The sequence below is a fragment of the Erythrolamprus reginae genome, chromosome 1 (genome assembly GCF_031021105.1).
Source record: "Erythrolamprus reginae isolate rEryReg1 chromosome 1, rEryReg1.hap1, whole genome shotgun sequence".
Classification (NCBI taxonomy): Eukaryota; Metazoa; Chordata; class Lepidosauria; order Squamata; family Dipsadidae; genus Erythrolamprus; species Erythrolamprus reginae.
This window is the reverse complement of record NC_091950.1, coordinates 225,806,905-225,826,449: the sequence shown is the minus strand read 5'-3', so window position 1 is coordinate 225,826,449 and position 19,545 is coordinate 225,806,905. Positions and strand designations below refer to the sequence as shown.

At 38.1% G+C, this 19,545-nt stretch overlaps 1 protein-coding gene across 3 annotated transcripts; it reads left to right on the top strand.

Moving 5' to 3' along the window:
* Positions 1-9,541: 9,541 nt before the first annotated feature.
* Positions 9,542-14,890, top strand: TNFSF13B (TNF superfamily member 13b). Of its 3 annotated transcripts, XM_070732317.1 has the most exons (8): positions 9,651-9,739; positions 9,896-10,038; positions 10,139-10,235; positions 10,890-10,946; positions 11,814-11,926; positions 12,007-12,157; positions 13,067-14,044; positions 14,108-14,660. In XM_070732317.1, exons 1-7 carry the CDS (start codon positions 9,709-9,711, stop codon positions 13,177-13,179), a joined length of 705 nt encoding a protein of 234 aa, XP_070588418.1. In that variant the 5' UTR covers positions 9,651-9,708; the 3' UTR covers positions 13,180-14,044; positions 14,108-14,660. The 3 variants fall into 3 exon arrangements, with proteins under 3 accessions (XP_070588416.1, XP_070588418.1, XP_070588417.1); XM_070732315.1 differs by having other exon boundaries at positions 9,542-10,038; positions 13,067-14,890; XM_070732316.1 differs by lacking the exons at positions 13,067-14,044; positions 14,108-14,660 and having other exon boundaries at positions 9,677-10,038; positions 12,007-12,293.
* Positions 14,891-19,545: the final 4,655 nt, after the last annotated feature.

The window sequence follows — 19,545 nt, the reverse complement described above, 5'->3', positions numbered from 1 at the left end:
CATATGATTAAATTAATATATATGATTAAATCTCCAAATATAGTTAAATTTTATGATTCATGATTACCATCTTTTAATATTAATAACATTATAAATATCACTAAGGGAGAAGGGCGACATACAAATCTAATAAATTATTATTATTATTATTATTATTAGTTTATTGGAATAGCTACTTAAATACTTTTTAACTGCTCGTTCTTTATTTAAATAAAGGTATACTGTATCTAAAAAATCTTGATATTACCATACAGTGTCAAAGATAGATAAACTTGATCATGCCCAAAACTGCAGTCCTGGTATTGCAAATGAACTCTATATTTTCCTATGGATTTTTATTTACTTTAATCATGGGGAAGTCTTGGTTCAAATCTGGGTGCTCCCTCCCTCTGGGAGATTGAAATTACCTGATATAAAATTACTTTGCATACAATTGTTTACTTTGGATAAAGGAGTGGGTGCGGCTGAGAAATAAAAATGTTTGAATTAGTGTGATCTGAGATTTAGAAGGTGTGGCATTCTACTGAACTATAAAGCTAATGGAGATTTTAAAAATTATCAAAAATGCCATATAGAGAATTTGAAATGAATATATTCCAAACTGAAATATGAACGTGCTTTTATGGGTCACAGCACAAGAAGTCTTTTATAGGAAAGAAACAGCAGGTTAAGATAAATATTTAATATGATTGCTGCTGCAGAGTAACAATATGCACAAAAATGGAGAGAATGTAATGATGAAAATGATTTATTTATAATATGATTTATTATAATAAAAATTTATAATATGATTTATTATAATAAAAATGTTTGAATTAGTGTGATTTGAGATTTGGAAGGCGTGGCATTCTACTGAACTATAAAGCTAATGGAGATTTTAAAAATGATCAAAAATGCCATATAGAGAATACAACATAATATAATCTTCTCGAGTCTCCGGAGAGGGGCGGCATACAAATCCAATAAATAAATAAATATATCAATTAGATATAATATAATATTATATAAAGAATATATAAATCAATATATATAACAATGATTCATCATTAGCAGAAATGGCACAACTAACGTGTTTTGAGAAAGATCAATTATTCTATTTATCAGTGACTTGAAACATGGATTTTTTACTGAAAAAAGAAAAAATGATTTAGGGATTTGATTAGTACGAAGAGTAGATTATGGAAAGAATGAAACTTTGAAAGCCATTTATTATTTTCTTATTAGGCCTCCTTTCTTTCTTATCTTTTTTTCCACTTTTCTATAATTTTATATTTTTATATTTTCTATAATATTATATTTTTTCCACTGTTCTATAATTCTCTATTTTTGCTGTCTTTAATTTAAAATTTATATTTTAATTGTTTGGGATATATATGTAGATTGTTCTGAGTTCGGGTTTTGCCCCGTGTAATATTTTGAGTGTCTATGCGACGTTTCGGTGAAATCACATTCACCATCATCAGGCTGAGGTTTTAAGCTTCGTGCGGCTGTAAATATGCTGTAAATACATACATATATACATTTATATATATATATATACATACATACATACATACATACATACATACATACATATATATATGTCAAATGTTTTTTTACTGAATTTGAAAATTAAGGGAGACCAGGATAGATCTATTTCGGCCTTATTTTGGCCTCATCAGCTAGCCATACCCACTGGGACTTGAACCTGCAACCTTTGCGTTGTAAGGCAGAGAATTATCCTCTAGGATACAGTAAACAGTATACAATCCCTTCAGCTCTCTATATATTATTGGAATGATACGTTGATAATTGAGAGTAGGATACTCTCAAGTTTAGTTTTTACATTCATCTCTAATTCTCAATGCAAATTCTTCTCAAAAAATGAAGCTTTCTATATGACAATGAAAAGTATACTTTTTTCCTAGGTTTTGTATAGAAATATGTGTGTTCTGTGTGTGTGTGTGTGTGTGTGTGTGTGTGTGATTACATATACGGTATGTAGCACAAATACAAACTGAAAATATTCTGGTTTTTGAGCAAAGAATCTTTAATTCCTATTCAGGAATTAAATTCCCAAGCATTGGAAAAATTTGCAAAGTTTGATTTGGAATACAGTGATCCCTCGATTAGCACGGTCTCGATTAGCGCGAAACGCTGCAACGCGGTTTTTCAAAAAATATTAATTAAAAAAATAAAATATTAAAAAATAAAAAATAAGTCCACGCTAGTTCTCTCTCTCTTTCTCTCCCTGTTGCCGGCGTGGTATATGAGAGAGAAAGAGAGAGGCAGAGGTCGGGCGCATTACCGGGAGGTGGAGGCGGCGTGGGGATGCTGGGTGCCGGGGACACCGAGGAGGGGGTGGACGTCGCGGAAGGCTCCATTCTGTTCCCTGAATGGAGACCGCCGGCCGCTCAATCGGGCCGGCAGGGAACAGAATGGAGCCTTCCGCGGCGGGGCTGGTAAGGGGGGGAGCCAAGGGGGGAGCCCAGCCCAGCCCCGTGGCATTCGCTTTCCTCCCGCCCGCAGCCGACTGATCGTGGGCTCCTTCGCAACCTCGGAGAGCTTCCTGGTTTTCGTGAGCTTTCATGCCCTGGAAGCTCTCCGAGGTTGCGGGGGAGGGGGGGAGCCCAGCCCAGCCCCGTGGCATTCGCTTTCCTCCTGCCCGCAGCCGACTGATCGTGGGCTCCTTCGCAACCTCGGAGAGCTTCCTGGTTTTCGTGAGCTTTCCTGCCCTGGAAGCTCTCCGAGGTTGCGAAGGAGCCCACGATCAGTCTCGGCTGCGGGTGGGAGGAAGGCGAATCCCCCGTGGGCTCCGTTACATCTTCCGCTGCCAGCCAGGCCATGCTGGCGGCAGCGGAACAATCGCTGGCTGTCAACTTTTCTTTTTAAAACTGGGCAGGAGCTGACTTGCCTCCCCAGTGCTAAAAAGAAAAGTTGACAGCCAGCGCTGCGACTGACGGAATGCTGAGCCTCCCGTTTTCTCTCCCCCCCCCCTCGCCCCTTCGCCTCCCTGTGTTCCTAGGAGAAGTGCTGGGGATTGAGGCAAGACAGACCTTCTGCTCCTCACCAGCACTTCTCCTAGGAACAAAGGGGGGCGAAGGGGCGAGGGGGCGGAGAGAGAACGGGAAGCTCAGCATTCCGTCAGCCGCAGCACTGGCTGTCAACTGGGCAGGAGCTGACTTGCCTCCCCAGTGCTAAAAAGAAAAGTTGACAGCCAGCGCTGCGACTGACGGAATGCTGAGCCTCCCGTTCTCCCCCCCCCCACCTCGCCCCTTCCGGTTTCGGCGTTCGGCAACGGAGTCCGGCGCTGGGGCCATGCGGGGCCGCTCATCCAGGGGGGCGTGGACTGGCAAGCGGCAAGCGGCAAGTGATCTGGCGGGAAGACCAAGGGAAGGTTCCTTCAGCCGCCCAACACCTGATCCGCTCCGCAGCGCGGCAACGGGGAAACCCCATCTTCGGCTCCTCGCTGCTTCCGCGCTGCGGAGCAGATCAGCTGTTGGGCGGCTGAAGGAACCTTCCCTTGGTCTTCCCCGCCGCCCACACGCAAACTCCACCATCTGCGCATGTGCGGCCATGAAAAAAATGGCGCACATGCGCAGATGGTGTTTTTACTTCCGCATCCAGTATAACGCGGAAATCGTTTAGCGCGGGAGGTCTTGGAACGTAACCCCCGCGCTAACCGAGGGATCACTGTAAAATGCAAAGCCAATTGCAATTTGTGAATGCAACGGTACATATGTGGTATTTTCTCTATACAATTCATATAGTGATGATTCAATTTTTTTTTAGAAATTACTTGATCTTCCCCCTCTCCCCCTTAAGCCAGTGATTCTGTCTAGAACCCTTCAGACATCTCAAAATCTTAAAACTTTAAGACATGGGTTAAAACTGTCTTTCCTGAGAAACTATTGCCAATATTTTTGGATGCAGTTAGATGAGACACTGTTTTCATACATTTTACATATACTGTACAGTGGTACCTTGATACTCAACTGCTTTGAAACTCATAAATTTGGTATTCAATGCATTTTGACACAAATTTTATATTGGTAGTCATTGTTTGTTTGGTACACAATGCACAAGCTAGAACTTGTGCCTTGTGACTCATTACATTATTCTTCATGGAAAAACTGTTTGGTACTTACTGTTTTTGGAACTCATTGTGCCTCCTGGAACCAATTAAAAATGAGTACCGAAGTACCACTGTATAAGTAAAGCTAGGATTAATATTTAATTTTTAAAATCCTTATTTTTGCTATTCCTTTTCACTGACATAGTACATTATTATTTATTAGATATATACCCCACCTTTCACTCTTCTCCTTTCCCTTCAAAACAACAACCTGTGAGGTAGACTAGTAATTATGTAACTGACCCGAAGTGATTTAGTGGATTTTTTAGTTAAGGACTGTTTTAGTCTTATAGCATCTTTATCATTTTATTAATTATACTGCAAAATAAAAAATAGCAAAAATAACTACGTAATTCATTTAAATCCTAATAGCATTTGCACTTTAACATTTTTTAAAAAAATTCTTTGCTTTTCTTATGGCATTTATTTGGAAACATTTCTCTGCCTGTGCTATTGTGAACATAACAATCATAACAATAACAATCACTACAATATTCTACAGTGTACACAAATATTTTGAGAATATTCTGGCAGTATTATGCTAAATATAAGATTTCTTACAATATGTGGTGTTGAAAATAGATTATTATATTCATTTATTATATTCATATTTATTATATTCAGAATAACATAGGCAATGTGATATTTATACTGTACTGTTAAATGAAAGCCAGTCAAGATATCAGGCTAGAAACTGGTTGTGAGTTCTAATTTTGCCTTAGGCATGAAGCCAACTGTGTGGACCTGGAGATAGTCATTCTGTCAGTACTAGAAAGTGGGCAAGGGCAATTCCTTTCTGAGATTATTCTTAGATTTTTGTATCCCTCCTTTTTATTAATAACTTTTTATATATTGTAAAATGTCAAACATAACCGATACTCCCTCCTCCTATTATCCCCACAACAGCCAGCCCTATGAAGGGATTGGGCTAAGAGAGAGAGGGACTGGCCCAAAGTCTCCCAGCTAACTTTTATGTTGGGATTAGGGGCTCATTTAACTCCTGCTTTCCAGGCTATCTGTCTTCACCATTACACCGAACTGAAATCCTGTCAAGAAAGTTGCAGAGACTTGTTCAGGTGAAAGATCAAGGAATGTCCATTGACCTGAAGGCACACAAACACATGTATGCAAACGTATATGAATCCAATTGTGCCAACCATAAGGATAATGCTAGACTTTTACAGTGGTTGTCCAAAATAGGTATTATTTCACAATTACTTAGGAATTGATATTGTAGCATTATGTTTATTTTGGTTTATTGTACTTTAGACACTTTTTTCCTTGAGGTTTTAAAGATATTTTCTTTGATTTACATTTTTAACAACCTTGAAGCTTAGCATATTTTAGAAATGCATAATTTTCATATTTTGATAGCAGAGCAACCTTTGTTGGTCAGTTACTTCCTGAGCATGTAATTAAAATTTTGATTAATTTTTTACCAATGTTTTTGAGCAAAACCTTTTAAAATACACCATCTTGGTCTAATGGTAGACTGTAGGTTCCAATCCAGCCTTAGGCATGAAAGCCAGCTGGGTGACTTTGGGCCAATCACTCTCAGACCAACCCAGATATATTAGGTACCTTCATCTCCTCAAATTAATAAAATAATAAAGGCAGGATAGAAATCTAATAAATACATAATCTTTTTCTATATGCAAAATTTGTTTTATATTTACATTATCATACAGTATTGGAGGGAAAGGACAAGATAAATGTTATTTCTCAGTAAATATATTATATATATTTGAAAAGAAGAAATACAGTATAATAATAGAGGCAGATAATGGGGTTTTTTTGTAATTGCCAAGAGGGAAAGGGTTATAAATTGCAGTAATTTTAGATTGTGCAAATTAATATCTAATATATGCAATGAATTTCCTAATTAATGTATACATAATTGTTTTAAAGATTGATTCACTAATTAAATCACTTAATATTCTAATTACTTTCTAACAAGCAATTAATTTTGATTATTGTATGGAGAAACGTAGAAAAATTCTGCTGAAAGAACTGATTCATGTAAGTTCATAGCAAATATATTTTAATTTTTATTTCTTCCTGAAAGAGTCACTTAAAATGTTTATACAGCACTCAGTTTAAATGATTGCACAAGTTTATTTGGCTCAATTGTAATGACTGATTTTGTGCCCAAAATTTACAACCATTAGATGGCAATAAAGTGTTAAAATATGTTTCTTTCTGCCCTCTAGTGGTCATTGGGAGTTTTGTAGAGCAGATCCAAATAAATATAGAGATTATATGTGAGGGCTATATGATATGCCAAAAGTCACTTATCAAATTTATATGTGATCTGATCAAGTAGATATTTAAAACATGGCCTTTGCATGAGAAAGGGAGAGAGAAGTATAACATGACCATTATGCATTGTTTTAGTTAATGTTTTGTAAAATTTCTACAAGGCTGTTATCTTGTCTTTTTATGTACACTGAGAACATATGCACCAAAGGCAAATTCCTTGTTTGTCCAATCACACTTGACCAATAAAGAATTCTGTTCTGTTCTGTTCTCTATTCTATTCTATTCTATTCTAAACTTTGAAATTATAAATGATAGTCTACTGATGTCTAATTTGCTAAGAATTTCTCTTTGGTATGATATTCTCTCACCAATTTCTTCTATGATTATTCTGATCACATATAATACATTTTAGGTAGATCTTTCATTTTTGTAAGTTGATTTTTTTGAGTAAATTGTAGGTAAAGATTGTGCAAGAATTTTTTAAAAAAACAAATCTGTATTTTGTCCAGTCTTGCATTATTATTTTTAGCAATTATATTTTTCAAACATTTTTCCAACTGCTTGCTACATTTCTAGTATTGTAGCCTAGAAAAGAGAAATCTATTTTAGCAACTTTATTTGAGTGTTTTTAAGACCTTAAAATAGGTTTTTTTTAAATTGGGGAGAAGGAGTTCAGTAGCACAGGCTCAAAATACATTCTCCCTTCAAAAGCCACTGTTTTAAGTTTGACTTTTCCCCTCAAAAACACTGTTGACCTATTTTCACAAAGTGAAAATTTGCACTAGAAGAGCCTGCAATAAATCATTTAACACATTCCATGGCAGTTGTGGGAAGAGTGGTATGTATAAGCATTTTAAAAAAGAGATTGAAATAAATGGAAATTGAATAAATATGTTTAAGAGGAGATTTTTCTGAAATGTTACATTCTGTGCCTGTGTGTGTGTGTGAAAAGACTTAAAAGCAAAATTGAACAATCCTGCCATATCCTGTATGTTCAGACTGTGAGTAATATATAATAAAAGAATTACTTACATTTTTATTCTCATTTTTCTTTGCATTAAATTTTCATTCAAAGTCTACATTTGTGTACTGAAATATGTAATAAAATGATGCATTTATAATTAGTACCCAACTTCCTCTTTCTGAGTGTGGTTTGCTTTAAATATAAATATACTTAGCTGCTTGCTGCTAATTTCCAAATTTCAGATTAAAGCACCGTGCTTATCATTTTTTATAGTGCTCTTTTAAAAGTTGCATGATTTGTCTAATTGAAATTGTTTGGGACAATAATTTGGGGCCTTCAATGGTTCTCTGGATGATGCTTTGAAGCGCTTATTTCATTGTAGCTGTCTCCATGCAGCAGTGTTTTATGTAGCAGCCATTTGCTGCATGAGTTGATGTTTTCCTCTATATAATTTCTGAAATGACTGTTTATAGCCCTGGCAAGAGAGTGGGAAATCTTTCTATATGGAAATCAGCACAGGGCTTACTGACTATGGGGAGGCCTATTGGTAAATAAGAAAGGATACTTCTCTGTGATTGATTTTTTTTTTTGCCAGTCCTTAATTGTGACCAGATGCATATTCACCTATGTGAAGTATTTTCTTTTTGTTCCCATGAAGTGAAGATTCTTTTTTGACTAGCTGCATGGTGATTGAATTGCAAACTCTAAGAATATTTGGTTGCACATTATCCCTTTATTTAATGGGCAGTATACCATCAACCTGAAGCCAGGAAGCCAGTTCTCAACCGGGAGACTATACTGCATCAAAAGAATTAGCCATTTTTAAAGAGTTTCAGGGCTGATGTAGGGTTATGATGATCAGTCAGATTATAGAAAAATAATAATATAATGTTAAAGGTTAAAACATATTTTATACATATAGCTTATCAGAAGAATATCAGAAGCCATTTATTTTTTCTTTTATCTCTTTTCTTTTTCCTTCTTTATATAACTCGTGTTAGTTTTTATCTTTTTGTTTAAACGTAATTACAGTATATATATATGGGGAAGCTGGATGGCAGATTGGTTAGAGCATTGACACAGGTTCTTGAGGTTAAAGTATTGACACTTGACATAAGCTGCTCTGAGTCCTCGGAGAGGTTGGCATACAAATCTAATAAATTATTATTATTATTCAAATCCTGATTGGTGCCCACCTGAACAGTAAGGATCTTTGGTCAAAGCACTTCACCTGCCTGCCTTAGAAATGAGACTGAAGTAATAAGAATCAGCCCAACCTTGATATCACCAGGAATAACAAGGCCCACTACTAGGACAATCTAATGATAAGCAGGATAATGGAAGAAACCATACATGGACCTGACAAGAACATCTGGAACTTATGCAATGTTTCTACAACAACAGACCTAACGAGAGAGGATATATGTAGCATTTGAGGAAACTATAAGTGGACAGAAGTCCCACTTTTTAAAAAAATTCTTCCACCCCACACAAATAAAGCCCTATAAAGCCTTTCATGGCACCGGACCAGATTATCTCAGGGACCGCCTTCTGCTGCACAAATCCCAGCGACCAGTTAGGTCCCACAGAGTGGATCTTCTCCGGGTCCCGTCAACTAAAGAATGTCGCTTGGCGGGACCCAGGGGAAGAGCCTTCTCTGTGGCGGCCCCGGCTCTCTGGAACCAACTCCCCCCAAAGATTAGAATTGCCCCCACCCTCCTTGCCTTTCATAAGCTGCTTAAAACCCACCTCTGCCATCAGGCATGGGGGAATTGAGACCCTCTTCCCCCTAGGCCTTTACAATTGTATGCATGGTATGTATGTATGTATGTTTGTTTTTTTATATTAATGGGGTTTTTAATTATTTCTAACATCAGACTACTATTGTACACTGCTTTATTGTTGCTGTTAGCCGCCCCGAGTCTCCAGAGAGGAGCGGCATAAAAATCAAATAAATAAATAAGTAAGTAAATAAGTAAGTAAGTAAATAAATAAATAAACAAACAAACAAATAAATAAATAAATACACTCATTTGTCAAGGAGGAAATTAATGCTCAGCTGCAAAATGCCTTTTCATTGGTAGAGGTTGTGCAGTCAGGCAAGGTCATGGAGCTGCATAATGAGGATAATGGGTAATAAATGAGGCAGAAACCAAAATGAGGAAGATTCATTGCTGAAATACAGAAACAGAGCTTTACATTGTGCAGATGTAGAGCAGAAACAACAAACGTGGCATCAACAAGTTCTCATGACCGGAAGCACGCAATATGGGATTTTAATCATGTAGCTTGGATGCAACTGGCAAAATGTTTGCATTGCGCAGAATGAGAAGTAGTTGCAGTTTCTATACTTGGCTTTAATAAAGGAGTCATGAAATCTATGAATTTCCTACGAGAAAAAGGTAATACCTTCACCACTTGTGGATCTTCCCCCTCTTCATCTCCTGTTAATGGCTTTGATTCCAAAGGGCTCCCATTCATCTTTCTTGGACTTGCAGTGTTTGTCTCCTCTTGCCTGGCCGCAGTATCTCTATACTATGTTGTTGCTCTAAAAACAGAACTAGCAGTCCTCACTAGCAAGCTGAATGGCAGGATTCAGGCAAGGAATTCACTTCCACAGCTTGTTGAGCCCTTGGGCGAAACCAAAGCAGGCAGCCCCTTCATTCCATACTGGAAGATGGCCGATGCAGTTTCCAGCCAGGTGAGTTGAAAACATTTGGGCACTGGAGGAGCTGAAGAGAGAGAGAGTGAGAGACAGCAATTGCAGCCTTCATGATACTTATTTGCCCATGTTTTGTCAGGGAATTGTGTTGGAATCACATCAAGGCAACCGAAAAATAATGTGGACTGGAGACAGACATAGGGGGAAAAGATCCCCTTTTCAGAGAGGAGAAACAGGTAAAGTAAGATCTGGTTGGATGAAGTAGTGGCCTCTGGAAAAACACCTCAGGCTCCAGGACATTAAAAATTGTGGCTGAGCATGGAGGGTTTTATATTGTCAAAATATAAGATGCTGATTGCTGATTGTCAAAATATAAGATGCTGAATAGAGTAGACCAGATGCTGAATAGAGTAGACCAGAGGTATCTGTAATAGCAAACTTTCCTGCTGAAAAGATGGGTGTGTTTCAAGCTTCCACTCTTTAGATGAATTGTTGCTTGATGAACTTTAATCCTTCTCTCTCTTTCTCTGATCAGTGGAAATCAATTCATATACATACAACCAAAGGTGAACTAACCCTATCTTCTGTATTTCACTTTATAATTGCTCTTATTAACATGGTTCGTTTATTTTCAAAATATAATATTAGAAATACTATAATTCTAAATTCATTTTTTCCAGGCATAACTTGAATGGGCCCCTAGCAATATTATTCATTACAGAATATGAATGCAAAGTTCCTTGAAACAATTTGAATTAAAAACTCATTAGTAAAAAGAGTTACAATCAAAATTTTCCAGAAACTAATTATTTTTTATTTCCTTTACTTGAATCCCAAGTTAATTTCCTTCTTGTTTTCCCTTCTCTCTAATTTGAAATATCTCTTTCTAGTATTACAGTCATGTCTGCAATTGATGGCTGACAGCAAAAGTGCCATTCAGCAACATGGTAATGTACTAATTTTTTAACTTGATTTAATGCAACCTACCAATTTTCTGTGAGTAGACATATTCTGCCATTGTATTATAATTGCTCAAATGCAATTTTTTTCTTAAATAATGCAGGAAGGGAAAATCCAGTTACATTTTACCACTCCATCTTTTCCACTTTTAGGGGAAACTCTGGATCAGCATTAGAGGTTCAAATGTTCAACTCTGATGGTCCACTGTTTCAATGGATAACACATGGGAATGCACAACCAATTTGTCCCAAAGGGTTTGTTTGTTTCCATACCTTATATGCTAATAATCTATGTGCACACGGGACACCTGACTACAAGCCTTCTCCTACATTCCACTGCATTCTTTTAGTTCACCAACCTTCTGAGGCGAGTTCAGATAGAGTCTGAACCCTGGTAGATCCATAAAAACATGGCTTCTGTCAGGAGGTTGTTCTTGAAGATCTTTGGAGTTCACCTTGGTGTACAAAAGCTACTTGTCTCTTTTTTAAATCATATGTACTATTAAAATATTGAAATAGATTACAAAGAATATTGGGAAAAAAGCAAATATATTACACACAAAAAATGAAAAAAGCAAAATGATATAAAAGCATTTCTACATTTGAATTTTAAAAGTCATCGTGAAAAAATAAAATTACCTTTTATTGATTCATCCTTCCCTTCCCTTTGTATCCTCAACCACTAGTCATGGCTTAGTTATCTGAACTACTCATCAAATATTAATACTTGTTCTTAGTTTCTGTTTGAGTTACTCATCTGAAAGGCATAATGGCTTTTTCTTTAAAAAAAAATCCTAGGAAATATACAAAGAAAATAGTTAATTCACGTTTAATGAGATACTAATAATTTTTCAGATGACTCAACTATAGTTCCCTGGCTTCTTAGCTTTAAAAGAGGAACAGCTCTAGAGGAACATGGAAATAAAATACTGGTCAGAGAAACTGGCTACTTCTTCATTTATGGTCAGGTAAAATAGAGAAAAAAAGTTCTTTTACTAATCTGTCTGAAGTATTAATTTAAAAGTTATAAAGAAATTTATTTGTTCAGGTTTTATATACAGATGAAATGTTTGTAATGGGACATTTGATTCAGAGGAAAAAAGCCCACGTCGTTGGAGATGATCTCAGTCTGGTTACATTATTTCGTTGCCTGCAAAACATGCCTGAAACCTCTCCTAACAATTCTTGTTATACCGCTGGTAATTATGAAAATCATCCTAAATTTATTGACCTAGATAAGCATTTTATTGGTAGGAAAGAGAATTAACCAAATAAAAAGATTTATTAGTGGATGGTGTGGTGGGCTACGTGAATTCCAGTTAATTCTTTCTCTTAAACAGATGCAAAGATACACTTCTTTTTGCTTTTGGGTACCACTTTCTGTATTAGGAAAATAACATAAAACTGGGGACTGCCTGATATAGGCATAAAATCTGCTAGGAATGGGGAAGAAGGACTTAGAAAATGCATTGCTGCTGAGTGGACCCAAGCCCCTGAAGAAATTGAAATGCATGATTTATATTGTCGATTGCATAGTCAGTCAAGTGTTTAGACTGGATTTGCCTACTTTTGTCCATCTTTTGAATTCTTCCTAAGGACGGGGATAGGAAGTTACTGTTTCTTGATGATGTTAAAGGTATTGTCACAGGATGTGAGCTGTAGATATGGTGACTGGAGTGAATGGGAAGAGTTTAGAGTTTAGAAGCCATTGAGGTGGAAAAGTAGGTCCAGTATCTGTGGGGACACAATAAGAAGGATAGGGGGAAATAGGTGGGTGGATATCCTGCAGTGTTTCTGTGGTTGATTATATGGGCCAATGACCATGGGGGAGCTGCAGACATTGTCATTTTGAAATGAGTTTGTATACAGCTTTTGGTGGGAAGAGTGTTATAATTTTGTTCATTAAATGGCTTGTGGTACTTTGAGGACTACCTATATTTATTTATATACACCTTATTTATTGTGCATAATATGCATATTTTAATCTCAAAATGAAAAAAGGTGGCAGCTTTGTCAATTAAGGACTAGCCAAATCATAGCCAATAATATTAGTTTTAGTCTCGATATATTAGACTTTTGTAGTTAAAATGATTGCAATGTTTTGGCAGGTGTTGCAAAATTAGAAGAAGGAGATGAACTTCAGCTTACCATACCACGGACAAGTGCTAAAATAGTCTTAAATGGAGATGTCACATTTTTTGGTGCAGTCAGACTTCTGTGAAAGTCTTTTTGATGTTATTAATTACCTAACTTTTTCCAGTGCACCAAGATATTCCAGGAATTATGAAATAATTTGAAATCATTATGGGGGGTTCTTGCATATTATCTCTTTAGTAAAATGAATGGTGGATTTTTAAAAAAGGATATTAACTTATTCCGAAAGAGGAAATCCTACTCATGCTTGTCATGCACTATCCTCTCATGTGTGGATTACCAGAAATGAAACTTTTCTTGTGAAAATATAAATAGCCTTATTATATAAGAAGAGTTCAACTTCTACTGCATCAATTCTGGAGTTCACAGTCTAATCCCAAGAGGTCATCCCTCTGAGCCCAGAAAAGTCACAGACAAAACAAGATGTAAATGTCTCAACTTTTCCTACATTTTCCTGAAACAACTGCAACTGGAGAATCAAGGTTTGCATCTTGTAGTCTGCAGAAGAGGAAGCAAGAAACCATGCTGTACCTGAACAGCATCAAGGGTCCCACAGAGAGCAATAAAAATATGAACAATAGCAGGAAGTACATAGTTCCTCTTTAGGACATGCCTAAATATGGTTTCAGATATGATCATAAATTAAAATAATGTTTATATTATTCTTATGCAAGTAACTGTATCAGGACATTAGTATTTAAAGGGCTAAGCCAGTGTTTCCCAACCATGGTCAGGTGTGCCGTGAGCCCAGCCTGGCTGGAGCTTCCTTGGCAGTGATGGCAAGTGAGCTTTTGGGGCCCGGTGGGAGGGCGCCGGCCACTGTTGCTTCTAAGCTGCATGGGAGGGCGCCCGCACAGCCATTAGGAAACCCCCGCTGCAGAAATTTTTGAAGTGGCGCAAAGCCACGCAGTCCTGAATCGCTCCCTTCTCCGGCCAGCAAAGTCGGCTGCCAAGGAAAGTGCCGCGTTTGAAAAGCGCGCCGCTTTCCCAGGCAGCCGGCTTGCTGGCTGGAGAAGCGAGCAATCCAGGACTGCATGGCTTTGCACCGGGATGACAATAACGGCGCCGTGGTGGCCTTCAAGCGCCGCCCGTCGTGGCGCCCCACCACCCGTTCCTGTAGGTAGAAGTCGGGCGGGGTACCAGGAGGCGGAGGCGGCGTGTGGCCGGGCGCTGAGCGCCATGGACACCTGGGAGGGCGAAGGGGTGAATGTGGCCGCTGCCTCTTAGGCGGAGGCGGAGGTGACGGCAGAGTCCGCGCTGGGGCTATGCAGGGCCACTGATCCAGGAGGCCGCGGACCAGCAAGCCGCCCTCCACTCTCCCTCTCTTTCTCTGTTGCCGGCGTGGTGCACGAGAGAGAAAGAGAGAGAAAAAGGAGAGGAGAGAGAAAGCAAGAGAGAAATCAAGAGAGAGAGAGAAAGCAAGGGAGAGAGAGAGAAAGAGTGTGTGTGAGAGAGAAAGGAAGAGAGAGAGAGAAAGAGAGAAAGAGAAAGAGAGAAGGAAAGCAAGAGAGAGAGAGAAAGCAAGGGAGAGAGAAAGAAAGCAAGAAAGAGAGAAGGAGAGAGAGGAAGAGAGAGAGAAAAAAAAAGAAAGAAAGAAAGAGAGAAGGAAAGCAAGAGAGAGAGAGAGAGAGAAAGCAAGGGAGAGAGAAAGAGAAAGAGTGTGTGAGAGAAAGCAAGAGAGAAAGAAAGCAAGAAATAGAGAAAGAGAGAGAGAAAGAAAGCAAGAGAGAGAAAGAAAGAAAGAGAGAAAGAGAAAGAGAGAAGGAAAGCAAGAGCAAGAGAAAGAGAGAGAATAAAAGAGAGATAGCAAGAGAAAGAGAGAAAGAGAGAGAGAAAGCAAGAAAGAGGAGGGGAAGGAGGGAGAAAGAGCAAAAAAGAGAGGAAGGCAGGAAGAAAGAGAGAAAGAGGGATGGAGAGAGAGAGGGAAAGAAAGAAAGGGAGGAAGAGAGGGTTTTTTTGTCCAAACTTTTTTAGCCCCCCCCCCCACTCAATGTTCCCCAGGATTTTGTAAATGTGAATAATGTGCCGCGGCTCAAAAAAGGTTGGGAAACACTGGGCTAAGCAAGCAATGCAGTGTATATTCTGTTTATCCACCCACCTATCTTATTTACTAATAATCTGCAGATAATTTTTGAGAATAGAATAGAATAGAGTTGGAAGGGACATTGGGGGTCTTCTAGTCCAATCCCTTGCTTAGGCAGGAAACTATTATTATTATTATTATTATTATTATTATTATTATTATTTATTATATTTGTTTCCGCCCCTCTCTGGAGACTTGGAGCGGCTCACAACAGCTGCCTCACTTTACTACCTTTCTTGCCACAGTCGTTAAGCGAATCCCTGCAGTTGCTTGTCAGAAGATCCCAAAAGATGTTCACATAATCCTGGAACATTGCCACCATCATAACTATGTTGTCAAGTGAACAAAGTTTGATCCAATAACCCCTTTATTTTTCTAACAAAGTCCTTCCTTCCTAGAAGGAAGAATAGAAAGAATAAAATGGAAAGGGGGATTAAAAGGGGATACAAAAAAATAAAGAAAAGGGTTCGGTTCAAAGTTCTGCTCAGATTAAAGAAATTGGAGTTTGAGAAGGGTTGATTAAGCTTGGAGTATTGTTTTGTTTGCTCTTTTCTATTTAGATATATGAATTTAGGAATTGCTGATCTGTTTTAATAAAGTTAGAATTATTGATTATAATAAGATATGTAGTAGGTGATACTGATTTAGATTAATGCATAAATGGAATTGAATTTAGAATTGTTGGGGAGATTAATGGTATTAATGATTTTTAATTGATTGAAAATAGAGAACATTTAGAATTTCCCCCTTTTTTTTCTTTTCTCAAATTGACTGAAATTTAAGATTAATAATTAAGCAAGAAATGTAGATAAATATTAATTGGCTAAATGTTAGATGGGCTGAAATAATTTTTAAATTTTGGATTAGGTAAATGTACTATTTAGGGGGGAGGAAGAAGCCTGAAATTTGTATATGTTTATGTTTTGTTTTTAATTTTTGTTTTTAAATTTTCTTTTGTTAACATCTTTTGTTAACATGGCTATACAAGGTTTTCTTGGTTTAAAGAAAAATGTATAAAGAAAGAAGGAAGCACTTTGGCATAATGGTTAATAAGTTAGAAATATAATTGGTGTTGTACTTTTTGAAGAAACATTAAGGAGGGAATTTAATTAAAAGAAAAGCATGTACCTGGATGATAACATTAGAAAAAAATCTTTTGCAACTTTTTTGATGATTGATATTAGTTACTAACAAAATACTGCATTTCATTCATGGAAAATTAGATGGTACACTGTATTGTTTGAATGTATGTTGAGGGAAAAATGTTAAAAAATTTTTAAAAAAATTTACACCCCCTCCCAAAAAGTCCTTCCTTCCTCCGTCTCTCCATTAATTTCATTTTTCCTTCCTTGTTCCCTCCATTTCTTTTTCCTTCCTTCCCTCCTTCTTCTCCACTTCTCTCTTCCCTCTCCCTTTTTTCCTTCTCCCCCCTTCTCTCCCATTTATTTCTTTTCCTCTTCCTCATTCTTTCGCTCCATCATTTTCTCATTTTTCTCTTTCTCTTTTTCTCTCTCTCAAAAAATTCTCTCTCTCTTGCTTTCATTCTCTATCTCACTCTTTCTATTTCTCTTGCTTTCTTTCTCTTTTTCTCTCCCCTCTTACTCTCTCTTTCTCACACTCTCTTTCTCTCTCTCTGTCTGTTGCTCTCTCTCTCTCTCTCTTGCTTTCTCTCTCTTCCTCTCTCTTCTTCCCTCCCTCTTTCTTTCTCCCCTCTTTCTTTTCCCCTCTCTCTTATTTCTCTCTCTCTCTCCCTCCTTCTCTCCCTCACTTTCTCTCTTTCTCTCTCTCTCTCTTACTTTCCCCCCTTCTCTCTTCCTTCCTTCCTCTCTCTCCTGCTGGGGTCCAGCTGCACTCACTCTCTGCGATGACCAGGGCAGAGCTGCCCTGGTCATCGTGGAGAGTGAGTGCAGCCGGGCGCGGACACCCAGCAAGAGAAAGCAGGCTACCTGGCTGCACCCACTCTCTGGCTGCCTCCTTCCTATCGGTAGCGGCAGCAGCAGCAACACCCATCCCCCTGCCGCTACTTGCTGACATCTTCGCTGCCCGGGCTCAGCAGCCGAAGGAGAGACTCTATCACTCAGGAAAAGGGCAGAAGCGCCTGATGGGCACCGCCATCTTTCCTGGAATGGTTGGGGCCAAAGTGGAATGGGGAGTGCACACGCATAAAACCTTGTCGCTCCCCAACTCTGATGCCCGGCTCAGCTGGACAGCCTGGGAAAAGGCTGCGTGGAGCATTGTTTTTGCATGCTTGCCCGCATGGGTGCGCACCTTACAGGGAACCTTGGCTGGAGCATTTTAACAACCTCTGGAGGCAAACTGTTCCACTTGTTCTAACTGTCAGGAAATTTCTTCTTACTTCTGGGTTGCTGCTCTGCTTGATTAATTTCCATCCATTATTTCTTGTCCTGCCCCCAGGTGCTTTGGAAAATAGCTTGACTCCCTCTTTTTTGTGGCATCCCAAGATATTGGGATACCGTTATGGTGGTACTCCACTCTTCTTTTTATTAAACTAGACATACCCAATTCCAGCATATCTGCAATAAGGCATCCTTGCTCCTCTCTACTTAAAATAATAAATTACTAGGGTTTTTTTTAGGTTTGCAAACCTCCACATTGCCTGCTGAATGGCTAACTCTCATGTTTTAGCAACTCTGTTTTAGATCCCCTATATTTAGTTATGCTGATCCTGTGCTGATTAGTTGATCTGACTTCGCATTGTTTGCTGTTTTTACCCCCTAGATAGAATGTTACATTTACAGAAATATAAATGAAACACCTATGCAAGTGTCCTGAATGACTGACTTCATATGTTCCCTGACAGCTGACATGATGGTGTCAAGATGGAATGAAGCCAAAGAAAGCATAGATTCTCCCTTATGCACATTTTTGCCAGCATTTCTTGTTCCCTGGTATAATATCAAAGCATAGGATATGTCAGTGTTTCAAAAACAGGCATCCAGTTCAGAAGTGGTATTCAGCAGGTTCTGACAAGTTCTGAGAACCAGTAAATACCACCTCTGACTGGCCCCATCCCCATCTATTCTCTACTCCCGAGTCCCAGCTGATTGGTAAGGAATGGAAATTTTGCAGTAGCCTTTCCTTGGATTGGGATAGAAATGGAGATTTTGCAGTATCCTTCCCCTGGAGTGAGGTGGAAATGGAGATTTTGTAGTATCCTTCCCCTGCCAGCCCCACCAAGCCTCGTCTACAGAATCAGTAGTAAAAATTTTTAAATCCTAGTACAGTACCACTGAATTCCAGTTAATGTAATCAATGGGATTTCTTCCAATCTGCTATTGGAACTCTTTTTAAACTTTTAAATGCCATCTTGAAACTTCAGTGCCATCTGCTGGCTGGATATTTCACAACACTTTCCATTTGCTAATTGCTGTTTTTCTTTGTTGGGATTTACAGCTAGTCCTCAATTTAGAACAGTTTGTTTAGTGACCATTCAATGGCACCGAAAAAGTCGCTTATGACCATTATTCACACTTACTACCATTGCAGTTTCCCGGTGATCATGTGATTTACATTCAGATGCTTGACAACAGATTCACATTTATGACGGCTGCAGTGTTCTGGGATCACGGGATTCCCCTGTGCGACCTTCTGACAAGCAAAGTCAATGGGGAAGCCAGATTCACTTAAAAACCGTGTGACTAATTTAACAACTGCAGGGATTCACTTAACAAATGTGGCAAGAAAAGTCATAAAATGGGGCAAAACTCATTTAACAAATTTCTCACTTAGCAACATAAATTCTGGACTCAATTGTGGTCGTCAGTTGATATGTAATTTGTTGATAAACACATTCCTAAAAATCGTATCAAGTCAGTCATTCAGACTTCAACATATGTCTAGCTAACTTGAACTCTGGGACATGGTGCTTTCATTTATGCCACTTTCTTCTTTTTGTTTCATGTATTTTAATTTTATTTTTTTTAAAGGTAAAATGAAACCCCCAAAATGTTAAAATGACCAAGAAAAAACACAAAACAAACAAGACTCAAAAATGTGCATTAAAAAACTAACATACTGTATAATATACATATTTCCCTCCAGCTGAATAGTGATTAATATATTACAATAATATTAGTTTCCTATTCCTTGCAAAAGAGGACCAAAATATTTTAAATTATTAAACTATTAATTCTATTTCCAAATTATTCATGTCATCTACTATATTAATGACAAAACAGTTGACAAGAACAACAATAATAAAAGAAGATTAAAATTTCAAACCCCTCTGTGAACAAATAGAGTTGTAATCAACTCTTATAAAAGTTTTCATATCTTCTTAGCTATCCTAAATCATCTCAATATTTAACAATGATTCATCCTTGATGAAAT